The sequence below is a fragment of the Pseudopodoces humilis genome, chromosome 5, assembly GCF_049639895.1.
Source record: "Pseudopodoces humilis isolate 2021_Gansu_Grassland_sample_001 chromosome 5, ASM4963989v1, whole genome shotgun sequence".
In the NCBI taxonomy this organism is placed as follows: domain Eukaryota; kingdom Metazoa; phylum Chordata; class Aves; order Passeriformes; family Paridae; genus Pseudopodoces; species Pseudopodoces humilis.
The window spans coordinates 66575030-66588485 of NC_142204.1; the positions used below are offsets into that span (position 1 = coordinate 66575030).

At 39.2% G+C, this 13456-nt stretch overlaps 1 protein-coding gene across 3 annotated transcripts in view; it reads left to right on the plus strand.

Annotated features, from left to right (window-relative positions):
• Nucleotides 1-13456, plus strand: part of BEND7 (BEN domain containing 7) — a 46521-nt gene that overhangs the window by 10086 nt on the left and 22979 nt on the right. For 2 of the 3 annotated variants that reach the window (XM_005526045.3, XM_014255209.2), the window contains exons 3-5: nt 3273-3572; nt 9241-9363; nt 11779-12044. In XM_005526045.3, coding sequence (XP_005526102.2) covers nt 3273-3572; nt 9241-9363; nt 11779-12044 — 689 coding nt within the window. The remainder of the gene's footprint in view (nt 1-3272; nt 3573-9240; nt 9364-11778; nt 12045-13456) is intronic. The other variant, XM_014255211.2, reaches the window with a different exon arrangement.

Sequence of the window (13456 nt, forward strand, 5' to 3'; positions counted from 1 at the left end):
TTGGTTTGTTTTTGTTTTATAAGATTACACGCAGGTCATGTAGGAAGAATCCCAGGTTGTTTGTAAGGGGCCATAGTGAAAACAACTACAACAGTAGTTATTAAAAATTGTTAATACGTTTTTGTTATGACACTTGACATCTCTATATACAAGTTCCTAAACAGGACTCTAACTTGCCATGGTTCTATTTTGAGTAGCATTTTGTAAGTGTTTTAGTGTTTTGCAAGTGACTTCAATGGTTTCAGATAAAACCCAGGGCCTTACATGGGTTATCCAAATGGCAAATCCTGTAGGCAGCCTTTGGAGGCATCCCCATCTCTTTGGAAATGGTGAGGAGCCCTGGTATGTGTACAGAGAGAGGCTGTAGTATGTGCCACTCTTCTCAGGCCTCAGCATCTATCTTGGAAAGATTTGTACAGATAGATAATACAGAATTCTGTAATAGTAGAATAGTATTAAAATAGTAATAAACTATTTTTTCCAGTGCTTTATTATTCTATTTAGCATTTAAAAGAAGGCTGGCTCTTCCATAGGACATACTAATTCGAGTTGTTGTGTTTTCTCTGTGTCCCATCTACTTTTTTTTCATCTTTAAATTACATGGTTATTATCTGTGAAAATTATCAGCAGTGGAATAACTGATAACAAAATGCTGTCTTTGGGCTCTAGAGCTAATAGCCAAATGAGATAACCAGGGAGCAAGAAATTAAATCTGTAACTGGTATTGCACCCATCTGCAGATTCAGATGGTATAACATCATCTTCACTCCTGTGGGGAGGATGCTGCTGTTGCTGGTCAGCTACAAACTAAAAGCTGGAAAAAGGCATGATTGGGAGAGGAGGGATATAAACTTGCACTGAAGACTGTTTAGGGCATTAAGAACCTACAGGCTATTAGCCTTTCTTCTAAAAGGGAAGACATATTTTAAAAACAAAACAAACAGAAAAATCCCAAAACTGAAACCTCAACAAACACTTTTACAAAGGGTGAATCTTCCTGTTTAAGTAAGGATCTACCAAAGCAAAAAGATAGGTTTAGGTAGGGTGCAAGTTCAGGATTTATTGTAACATAAATGTAGCATTTTTTCTATCTGGGGTTAAGTATGTTCAAGTCACTGTATAGGAAGACTTCTATATAAAGGAACAAGGCTGAATAAGCTCAATTAACATTAATATTTCATGTAATTCGGTAACGGAAATTTAATCTTTCTAACAACATGTCACCCGACCAGACACAAAGCAGAGTCCCTGCACCCTGGAGGAGGAGGAGGTGGGTGAGAAGCTGTTTTGATACTCACATACATTTTGCCATTGAGTACAAATCCAAATTGCCACCTTAAAACTCCCAGGGTAATGTTAAATGCCACATCAGGAAGGGGTTGCTCCAGGCTGTGGTGTGGTGGCAGCATTTGGAGCTGGGATATGGGCAGGTACAGCCATGTACAGGAGAAAGGCAGGGTGCAGTGTATGGGTGTGAGTGTATCAGTTATTGGAGTCCAGTGCTACTCTGCAGCATTTTGAGGTTGGGAACTGCAAACAATCAACCCCTGTTTGGGTTGGGGCCAAAAAGTGTCATTTTAAAGGAATTGGTGCTGTTACTGTTAATTAAATCACACCCGCACACACATATCTGCAGGCAAACCAGCAAAATAAATAAATACAATGCAGAACTTCCTTGCAGAGGGTTTTTCTCGCCACTTTAGCTGGAGTGGAAATGGTGCTGGAGTGTTGCTGTACGGGGTTGGCAAATATTTTTCTAAGTTTGGACTCAAAGCTTTCTTGCAAGCCACCCACTCTCCTTGCTGGATCGGGGTGGGCTGGAGCCAGCTGGCACCAGCCCAGGGAACCGGTGAGCCAGGTCAAGCAAGAGATGCTGGGATCCAGCAGAGGCTGCAGCACATTGCTCAGCTCCTCTCCCCTTCTGCTTGTTCTCCTAAAACAAAACCTCCCTCTTTGGGGTATTCAGTGTCCCTGGTTACACCGGGCTTGCAGCAGTCCCAGCCACGTTCAGCTTGGCCTGTGTTGGGGAGGGGTTTGCTGCTCTTTTAGCTGTCTGGTAGGCAGCTGAATAGTGCCATTGAGTTGATAAAATTGTTCACATGCCTGGCATTTAACACACTTTCAAGTACCTTGTTGAACCAGAGACGGCACACCTTGCATCTTGGATTTTTGGAGAGTAGCTTTTTTTTTCTGAAGTTTCCTTTGTACAGTTCCTTTGCCAAAAACGGGTTTATTTTGGGAAGTACAAATATAAATTGAGTAGAGAATACCAGGCATTATTGTATTAAGTATTCTATAAAGGAAGGTTGATTCATCCATTTCTAGATCTTACTTATGACATTTGCTTAGGATATTTGTTTTTTCTATTACCAGTAAGAAAACCAGAAGCTTCTTTCTTCAGAAAGGGCAATGAATACTTCCTTACTACTCATGAAATGTAATGTATGCTTTAATGAGCAAAATAGCTACTCTCTGCCTAAAACACATCTATTCACTGTGCAATCAGCAGTTTCATATGTAAAATTAATAGTTAAATGGTGCCAGAAGTATTAAGTATGTAACTTTCATTATTTAAGTGCCCTGAATTTATTTGGAACAGACAGTTTTCTTGTATATATTTTCATTTTCTTTTTAAAATCTACATTTTAAGACATCCAGCAATTCAGCTAGCTGCAGTTACACACATATTAGCTCCTGTTTAATTTATTCCTGTATAATCCAGTATTACTAAATTCTGTGGAATAAGGAACTGATTCTGTTCATTAAAATCAATAGATGCGGTGCTGTTCTGCATGTGTGTGGTGTGGTGCTTTCTCTGCTTTTTTTTTTTTTTTTTTTTTTTGTAAGATCTATCCTTCAGCATACAGCAAACTAATACATAAAGGGTCTGATCCTTTGGGCTTTTCTCAGGGAAAATATCCACTGATATCAATGCCTGAATAAGATCAGTCTCTTAGAAGGACAGTTTATTTGAAACTGCTGTAGCTATTATTGTTTCCTTCTGGCAAAAAATAATCTTACTCATCAAAGCCTTAGAAACAGCATCAAGAAAGCCAAGTTCAGCAGGTCTTTCAGGCACAAGAGCTGTCAGCCATGGCTGTGTGAAAGCATAGCCTGGTACATCCCAACGACCACTCAACCATCCCTTTTCTTTCTTGTTGTTATTTATTTATTTATGTGCTCCAACCCTTATTGGCATCTAAAACCACTAATTGCTACCCATTACTGTTTTTGCTAATTTACAGTGATAACTGTGGCTCTGTTTTCATTAGGAGATGAAAGCCGGGAAATTAAAAAACAAATTACAGGGATGAGAAGATTACTGAATGACAGCACTGGAAGAATCTATCAACGAGTTGGCAAAGAAGGAGAAAAACTGAAGGAAGAGCCCCAAGATTTAGACTTAGCCTGGGCCCAGCGCCTGAATCCCCCTGCGGAGTCCCAGGCGAGCCTTCATCCGTCACAGAGCGGTGCATGGAATGAGTTATCATCCCAAGCCAGCCATTTTTCAGGGCAATACGGAACTCGATCCAAAACGTTCCAAAATCAGGCTCGAACTGTGGCATCCAATGGTATGACCTGTTAGACACTGAGAATGGTGCCTTTTTTCCCCCTCTCCTTGTTCTCTACTAAATATCTACCTTTGTTGTGATGATGTATTGTACCACTGCACTGAAAGCAGTTATCGTTCAGAGTCTACAAAATGAGCACATAGTTATCACTTCAAAAAGGTGTGAAAGTGGGCACTGTGCATTCTGCTACCATCTGCCTTAGCTTTTACAATGGTTTCCTGGTGATAGGATTGAATTACTCAATGCCTTTACAAGCTTAATTTCTATACAGTACTTACTAAAACAGCTTTTGTCATTGTTATTAAATTCATGGCTAATTAAATGTCAACCTCTACCACTCCTCTTTGCCCTGAGTAATGTAGCACTGTTGTGACACCACTTGTGGAGCAGGATTCTTGTGCCTTTCATAAGGGGATGGCATCAGCCTTATAAAGGCCACTGAACTGCAGATACAAAATTCCATCGCAGCCTTAGGCTTTTATTCCAGTGAGACTATTGTAGAAAAGAGATGATGGAGTCTCCCCGTGAACAGCATGTGCTAGAGTGTGGCCAATACAGTACTGGCAGAGAATTCTGCCCTGAAGTAGATGGCAGTGTGCCTTTAAAATGCCTTTTTCTTACTAAGTCCCAGAGAATGGAAGTTTTGATGCCAGATTAAAAAACTCTGCTGTCAAAACCCCACCATAACAATCTTCTAAATATGGAAGGACCCAAAATTCATTACACATCTTCTTTGTCCTTAGAGGCCCTGGGCACTGGCAGGGACAGTTCTCTGCATGCACAGAAGTGTCCAAGCCTGCATAGATTAGGTGCCTTGTTCCCAAATCCCGAAAGTAGGTGGAGCAGCACCTCTATCCCCTCAGGGGCCTGATTCAGCATGTGAGCTAAAATGTGTTGACAGGATTTGGCCCTATATGCAAGAAAATGTCAGCTTTGATTTTTTGTATATGGAGGAAGGATTCAGTTGACTTATGATCTTGTACAGGTTTGGAGTGGTCTATGGGACATGGAAGGGTCAGGTTGAGTAACTTCCTGGACTGGACAGGAGGAATGCCCAGGCTCCCAGCCCTTGGGGGAGCACCCCAGGAGGCACCTCCCATGGCAGCTGTCCTGCTACTGAAAGGAATGCAATATTTTGGGTTACATAAAGGAGGGTGTGGGCCCTTTCCTCTGGCCACCTTTGAAAAGACGATCTGCATAACAATTTGGTTTGAGGTGTCTACCTCTGATAGGGTGTTATGATCCTGACTGCTGGTTGGACTCCAAAGCCTGGTCTCTAGGGAAGGAAGAAAAGCTTTTGATACTTCTCTGGGCAGGGAGTAAGCCCTGAAACTGCTCCTTACTCAGCCCACAGCTCTTCTGGGCATTTTAACACCCATCCCTTGCACTGGGAGTTGAGCATCAAAGTCAGTATTTTAGATGTTATTCAGAGGATGGACAAAGTTCTTAAATGCTGGATGTAGAAATACTGAACAATACTTCAAGGGAGATACTATTAGGTACTTATCATGGTGTTTAAGTTACAAGAGTGAAACTGACAGACATAACCTTATTACCTGGGGCTGTCAGACTTAGGTTATCACTGGGGAGATGTTCAGGCATCTGTAGTAGGTGATCTGAATCCAGAAACTCTTCCTGTTCGCAGTGGATAGATACTTTATAAAAAATGAAAGTATATGTTGTAGGCCATCTGAATTGCTCAAAGTTGGATGTAATAGACACATCAAGTCCATCTCACTGGTGCACTTATCTACTTACTGGGTAAAGATGGTTCAAGGAAAGGCTGCAATAGATGTTTAATAGGTGCTGGTATAGAAAACATCAATGAGAAGCCTATTGACAATGATGCCTGGGGAGGCTACCTAGAACAGAGGCTAGACAGAGAAATAAAGTAGGTATTTATTAAAAAGGCCTTCAAAGGATACAGCTTGGGCAGTACAAGAGCCTGGCCAAGGCTACACCCAAGATGGATGACAGGTCACAAGTTTTTCACACTTTTAAAAGTTTGATCCATTTGCATATTGGGGTTAATTGTCCAATTACAGCTTCAGATAATGAAGTCACATTCTCATAGTTTTACTCCCCTCAATTCACTTGTGTTTATACTTTTTGGGGGCCTGAAGCTGCAACTGTGACCTTTGTTCTCAGGCTGGAAAAGGATTGTTTTGTCTAAACTGTGAAGAGAACTTGCTAACACTTTGTATGAAGTTCAGAGTTATATACTAATGCAGTACAGAATCTGAAAAATATGAGCTAAAACTTAAGGCATCAACAAAAATAGAGTAAAGGAGGAACAGGGCAAGCCTAGACATTGCTGCAACAGAGGGAAGAGTAGGAGCATACTTGAAAACCAAAGAGATTTATTCCAAACCACACTTAAGGTAGTGGTTCCACAAGTCAGGATGTTAGGTAGGCATCTGTTACCTACTGATTTTAGTGGAAGCCAGCTGGGACTACAAACAGTGAGCACCATGTCTGTCCTATTAGACAACAAACTCACACTTGAGTTTCATTTCTTGTGTTCTGTACCAAATCCAGCAGTGATGCAGCAGCTGAATTGCTTTTAGGTTGTATCAAGATAATTTTCACTTGGTAGTTCTTGCATACTTTTCCAGTATGAACTGGTAGCAATGTTAGTTACGGTGAGTGAATTCCTTACAGCAGATCCAGCTGGAAGAAAACACTGTCCTGGGCTACTTACTGCTTGCATGGGGGAAGCAACTGCTGTACTTATGTCATTTCCTTCTCTCAGGCAGGTATCAAATTTGCCTGCTGGCTAGCTTCCAAAAGAGAGGGAGATGGCTCTTTAAAGACTCCTTCATAAAAATAAAAAGTCTGATCTCCTTTTAAAATTAAAAATTGATTTATAACAAGTGGAAAAGGGTTGCTTTTGTCCTCTAAAAATGATAAAGATAGTGCTTAGAACAATGACTGAGAATGCTCTACTAGATATTTCTTACAACACAATAACTGATCAGAGGAGGGAGGATAGAAAGAAAATAAAAAACCCTCATGAATATGCAAGGAGTCAGTAGAACCCTGCTTTGATTTGAAATATTGGTGGTCTCTTTTCCTATTTCCAGTACCTATGGTAGATTTACATGGGTAATTTCTATCAATGCTAATGGGGATTATAAAGTAAATCCCGTATGCCTCAATGGGAAAATAGACCCTTTGGTTTTCCATCAGGAGCCTGTGTGCCTGTGTGTTTTCATTAGGAACATGTTATATTGCAAAAGGAAAGATGTACAGGTATTTACTGATACAATTTTTTTAAGTTTTCACATGCAGTTCCTTAAGAAGGAAACAAAAGCCAACAACCCTGTTTCCCCCCCACTATCTTTGAGATATAATTTCCAGAAGCCCACTAGAATATTGAATTCTGATCAGGAGAAAGGACAGGCTTTATCCTGAGGATCTTTTAGTCTAAAACAACTGAGAAAGGACTGAGGGAAGGATGGTCTTGCTTTGTATTTTTGTCTGTTAATAAAACTCTTTTAATTTCTGGGGCTCCCATTTCTGGGGTACCTGCTTGTCTTACTGAAAGGTACAGAGTTATGCTGATGCTATTAAATTTTAAGTAGTCTTGAAATTAATCTGCTTAAAAGTCCACTAATAACAGGTAGGTAAAGGGTATTGGTGGAGCCAAGTTGAGGAACTCTGATTAATTTGCTGCAAAGCTAAAGATAGCATTTTTTTTTCCTCCTCTGTACTTGTAACAATGGGCTTAACACTTTATGGACCATTGAAAAGGTAAAATCCCATCCATGCCCCTAGGAACTTCCAATGAATTGACAAAGGAAGGGTGAGATCAAACTAGGCAGAGTCCTGCTGAGTCAGAAACCTTTTTGTTTCTTCTTGAGATTCTCAGCCTGTTTTCCAAATAACTTTTTAGTTCTAAAAAATCATTTTATTTGCATCTGAAACTTTAAACAGTTGAAGCCAGTAGTGCTATTGCATTTGCTAGATTTGCAGAATTTTTTTTAACTACTCCATTTGTCTTAATACAGTTTTAACAGATTTTATCCATGTATGATATTTTAAAATGCCAAAATTTGTAATTGCAGTAGTGTGGAGAATCCCAATATCTGAGGAAAAGAGGAGCATGACACCCAGAAGATGTCAGATGTCTTTAAGTGATGCATTAGTTTAACTTTACAAGTAGCTCACCTTTGGAGTGTGACCATGAGTTTGCTAAAGCCTGATAGATGTTGCTTCAGATCTGAAGGACTGTGTAGAAGGAGGTAGAGAACAAGTGCCTGGTGGTGGCCAGATTTTCAGTTACTTCAAATAAGGATTAAAGTCAGGGGATCTGTGTGGGTCTGACATCAGGTATTTCCGATGAAAGAACCCAAACCTAAAAAGGTATCAGTAATCTGGTTTGGCTTCAGAGGAAAGCAGAAGTAATATTGAAAAATGTGAAGATTTATAAGTGGAGATTAAATTAATTGCTTATATTCGCTTTAGCTACGTAATGATTAAAGAGCACCTGGGAAGTGTCGGACTATGGAAGAAAAAGGGAAATACACTGGCTGAAGTCCACAGTGACACCAAGTGAGGTTATTTTGTTAGGTGTATTTGTACCTATCTTCATAAAATGGTCATCTCTCCACCTGCAGTCTTGAGCAGTAAAATAGCCATCAATTTAAATGACTGTAAGGATATTTGGAAAGGAAGGGAGGTGCATCCCATCTAGCCTCAGTTTCAGTCAGATACTGTTAGGTGTTGTGTTGAATTTTGAAATTTTTATTTGCAGCATTAAAACTAGGGATACAGCTGTCTTAAGCTTAAATGCAGGATAGAACTATCCAGCAAAGTTTGAAATCCATCAACTGTTACAGCCTGTTCTAATTCAGAACAAAAAATACAAAACTTCTGGAAAGTAAAGCAGTAATAAAAGCACTGCTGAGGGCTAGAACTGGAACTATGTAAGTTCAGTTAAAATCTAGTAAGAATTCTAGAGAAAAGGAATCTCTCGAACTAATACATTAATTTTCAAAGGGAAACTGGAAAGCCCATCTTGTAGGTCACAGTGATGGAAAACATCATAGAAAACAATCCCACCCTAGCAAACAGAAGAGCAAATTTGAAAGTTTTCGTTGCTGGTGGTTCTTTTCTGTCATGTTTTTTGGGTTTGTTTTTTTTTTCTCCAAGTAGGGTATTTTATTTTCATTCTCTCTTCTTCACATGGTAAAGAATCACCTGTAGCATTCAAGTAGTTTAAAAATTCCTAGACCCTCATTTTATGTACAGTAAAAACCTTTATTGCACAGACTGTCTTTATTCTTTTAAGGCTTTTTTTTGTGTGTGTGTGTGTGATAAAATGAGTATGTTTGTAATGAGGTTTTGTACTTCTGTTATTCAAGTTGAACCAGCCTGACAATAGAGAGCCCTGCTGTGACGAGTGCGTTACATTCACACTGAGCAGTCTTCTCCAGCCCATGTAACATTGCATCCCGACTCAATATAATTGCATGTATTAGTAATTCAATAAAAACTAGTGGTCCCTACCTTTTAAAAGGAATCATGTTGAAAATTATTTCCTTTCATGCTTTTGATCTAATTTTACAATCTGATATATTGATCATAGTTTCAAACACCTGCTAATTGTTGTCTGGGTGATTTTGTGTGGGTTACATCTCTCCCATTTCATTCCCCTCTCTTTCAGGAGAAATCCCAATGGTGAATTCGTCAGTTGGACCAAACTGCTGTACATGTAATTGCCAGTCAACCCTGCAGGCGATTCTTCAAGAGCTCAAGACCATGCGAAAGTTGATGCAGATTCAAGCAGGTACAGTGACCAGTCCCATATGTGTGTACCTGTGACAAGCACTGAGTTGAGGATGGCCCAGCTTGTTGCAGGGTATTGGACGAGATGGTCTTTGGAGGTCCCTTCCAAAACCAAACTGTTCTATGATTCTGTGGTCTTCCTGTTAGGGAATGGTCTAGGAAAGTAAAGTCTGTGTGGGCACTCAGGAAAACCTGGATTGTTTCCTGCTCTCCTGACATATTGGCCAAAGTCAAATTTTCACAAGTTTCTCGGAAATGCAATTTCTACTTTTCAGATCCTTACCTGTAATATGGGATTTTATCTTGTAGCCTTTTAAGGCTAAATTGAAAAGAAAATTAATGTGATCAGATCCATAATGAGAGCTGAGTGGACAGGTCAATATGCCATAACCATGTACAGTTTGTTTTCACGGTGCAGTGATTCAGGGGTGCCAAATGCTACTTCACTCGTATTCTGCTTACCAGTTCACTGATCTTAGGGGTAAGAAACATAAAATTTGAAGGTAGCTGAAAGTTACCAAATAGCTTTTCATTCAAACCTCTTTTAGCTCTGTGGTAGTCTCAGCTGAGCTAGCCACTGCATGTCATGGCCTCCACCCTTCCTCTGGCTGTGAAGTACCAGCTTTCAGTGTGTATACCAGCTGTGTATCTGTTCACTGGGGAAAACTATTGAGTCTAGTTTTCTCCTAGGTTGGGAGCTGAAACAGAACAGTGCAGAGCCAGAAGAGTAGTTGAGCCAGCAAGATAATGAGAACATGGTAGGTAGAGTTGTCATAGGCTGATGTGAAGCTGCAGACTCTGTGCTACCTAAAAGTTAGTGTTAATACTAATGAGGAGATAGAGATGTTGGAGATTTCGTCAGTTGACTTGCCCATCCAGCATGGAGGCTTCCCTCATGGAGAGGCTGGATAAGACCTCTGTAAGAAAAGGGAGTGTTGAGTAATTAACTGAAATATGGGTGGAGTGAAGGGCTGACTAAACTCCTTGTCTCCATGGTGTATAATGTCTGAGTGAGTGATGGGAACCATCAGACAGGTTTTGTAATATCTGTTGACACACATAAAAATGCTTTTCTAGAAGTCATCAATTTACAAAGAAGAACACAAAAGCCCAGTTTTACGATTTTTGCTGGTACATGGGATTCTTTATGCAGTCACACCGATTTCATTGAATCACATGGTTGATTGAAAAATGGCTTGTGAGTGAGACTTAGAAAACTGCGGTCTATGCCAGAAGAGCTGATTCCTCAGTAGCAGAACTTTTCTTTTTTATTATGTATCTACAGAGTAAGTACCTTTGCTAATTTGTGAATCTTTTGATTCACTTGGAATACTTCATAGTTTCTGAAATTATGGTTTTACAGAGGAAAAAAAAATAATTTGGCATTTTTGTTGCTAAAAGAAAAAAACTCTAAAATTCAAACTTGTAAGTGAAATTGTAGTAACTTACTTTAGTATTCAAACACCCTACTGTCTTAATTACAAACTACACATCCCAGTCTTGTAAGTGCTTGCCAGAAATTAAATATTCCAGAAATCTTTTAATAAACAATAGTCTGAGGTTTGTTTTTTTCCTGAAGCTTTGTAGATGAGGACTTTTTGTAGCTTGCTCATATCTTGAATAAACTTGATCTACATGTATAGCACTTATGGCTTTTTCTTTGTTTTGACCTTGATCTTAGTGATTTATCCACACATGTAATTGTATCTTGATAGTGTTCTTCTAGAGGACTTATTCATATTGGTACAGGTTCAGGATTGGTGCCTTAATTTACACAAGTGATTGTGGATACTGGAAATTGCGAAATACTGGTAAATGTAAAATATATTTTCTTACGCTTCAGAGGTAATACATGCCAGTTTTTGTGTATGAGCAAAACACATTTTGGGTTACTTTTTTCCCCCAGAAATTAAACTGTTGAATAGTGTTTTCACTCATTCTTGACATAATGGTACTTGAAATGTTCTTGCTGAGCTAATTAACTTGGAGACCACAGTCATAAAAATAACTGTAATTGCATTAGCAATTGTATTATCTTATTTTATCAGGAAGAAATCCTCAAAGACAGTGAGATTCTCAGTCATTCAGAGGGCACACAAATTAATCATCACTTAAGTACTTCATGTCACCAACCATCCAATGGTCAGTAGGAAAAAGAGCTGTGTATTCCTAATTTTCTTTAAATACTGTTCATCAGTATGGCTTGAAAAGCCTCACTGTCATTATCCTCATTGTACAGATGGGAAAATTATGCAAAGGTGATAAAACTTATTTGTTTCCCATGCACCAGCAGCCCTGAAAATCACATCACTTATCTAGAAAATAAGTTCAGTGAGTCAGTAGTTTAATGTTGCATCTGTGTGGTTATTCATGGGCTTTTGTCTATAAAATTAATGCATTAATTCCTTTCATTCAGTTGGGACTCAAAACAGACAGCAGCCTACTGTTCCTCTGATTTGTGCACAGAAGTCAACAATATCAAGAAAGAGAAATAAAAAGAGAAAACTGCCCCTCAAAGCTGTTGAAGCAGTTACCATGAATAAGAAACCCAGCTCTCCAGAGAATGAGAAGAGGCTGACAGCAAATTCGGAACAATCGAGTCTGGAAGCAATTGAACCCCCCCTGAAGCCAGAGACCCCTGTTTCAGGGTTTGGAATTATCCTTGAATCGGCCTCATCAGATGTAAGTTAAAATTTTAATATGCAGGATTGCAAGATTTTGAAATACTGACTCATTCAGGAGATTCAGTACTCAAGTCACATTGATGCATCTTCCCACTTTTTGTTAGAATAAACAAGCAAATCTTGGGCAGGAGTGAATGGAGATGTTAGAGTTAGATGTGTAAAGTGCTCATTACAGGATTCTGGGGTTTTTTCCCCAGCTTTAACAAGCATGAAAACTTGAAGTTTTCCCTTGAGTTCAAGGCTCCTGTTTTTTGAGTTTTCATGGAAATTTGTTCTTCATCTCCCCAATGCCAAGAGCCACTGTTGAGATGAGGAGACATGAAAAGTGCAAGGTGTGTAAAGCATTCACAGCCCTATCATTGTTGATGAGACCATGTAGTCCACACATATGTCTTTATCCTGCCAAGGAGTATTTATGTGCTTTCCTGCTTTTCTGGTCCCACTGATTTTGGGGGGACTCTTCATCTCTAGAAAATTCATTTTTGCTGAATTGAGTCATTTTGTCTTGATTGCTGTGTGCTGGAATAGGGCCTCCATACTGTTGATGATGTCAGTGTGACTAAAAAGGCCAAAATTTGCTGCTCTAAGAGTGCGCACTTTTCCTATAGAAAATTGAAGTAAGCATGTTTTCTTGATTCATGCATGTGCTGATAGAAATTCCATGTATCTGGTGGATGATTGGCTTTGTTTAATGACCAAATTGATGTCATCCAAACCAGTTCACTGACGAGTAAACTGTTCATTAATTCCTCTAATATATTTTTAATTTTGAGCAGCTCTTTCCAATTTCCTAAGTACTGTGAGCTAGAAAAACATAATTAAATTCAGTATCAATAAGCATAAATGAAAACAATGCAGCAGATAATATTCTATCCTTCTGGAAGAGGGAACTAATAATAAAAAAGAGCAGTCAGTATAATTCAGTTACAGAGATGCAAGCCACACCACTAATTAGGTTGCAGTCTCATGCCACAGAGTCAGTGTAGTGATACAGAATAGCTAGTTTGATGTTTTTTTTCAGAGGGTTTCCTTTTGTAGTACTGTGCTTAATAATGTTTGAGGTAAAGGTTTGGGGAGGACTGGTAATTTGTCTCCAGCATGCAATTTGTGCTTATAATTTTTTTTTTGCTTGTGGCACTCTTGTCAGCTTGAAACACGGTTTTGAAAACAGTTTTGTGCTTGCAATGGAATTTAATTTGGCTTTATAAATGTGTTCCATTGCTGGACACGATTCTTTGTAGTTGCCAGTTTGACCTAAGGAAAAAAAGAAGAGAAAACATGTGGCTCATAAATCAGGTCTTCATCTGTCCTTCCATGCTTGAGCCCTGCTTGCCACAACAGTTGTTTGACTAAATTTACAGAGCCAGAACCCCAAGACAAACAAATTGATTTTGTTTTGTCTTTGGAAAG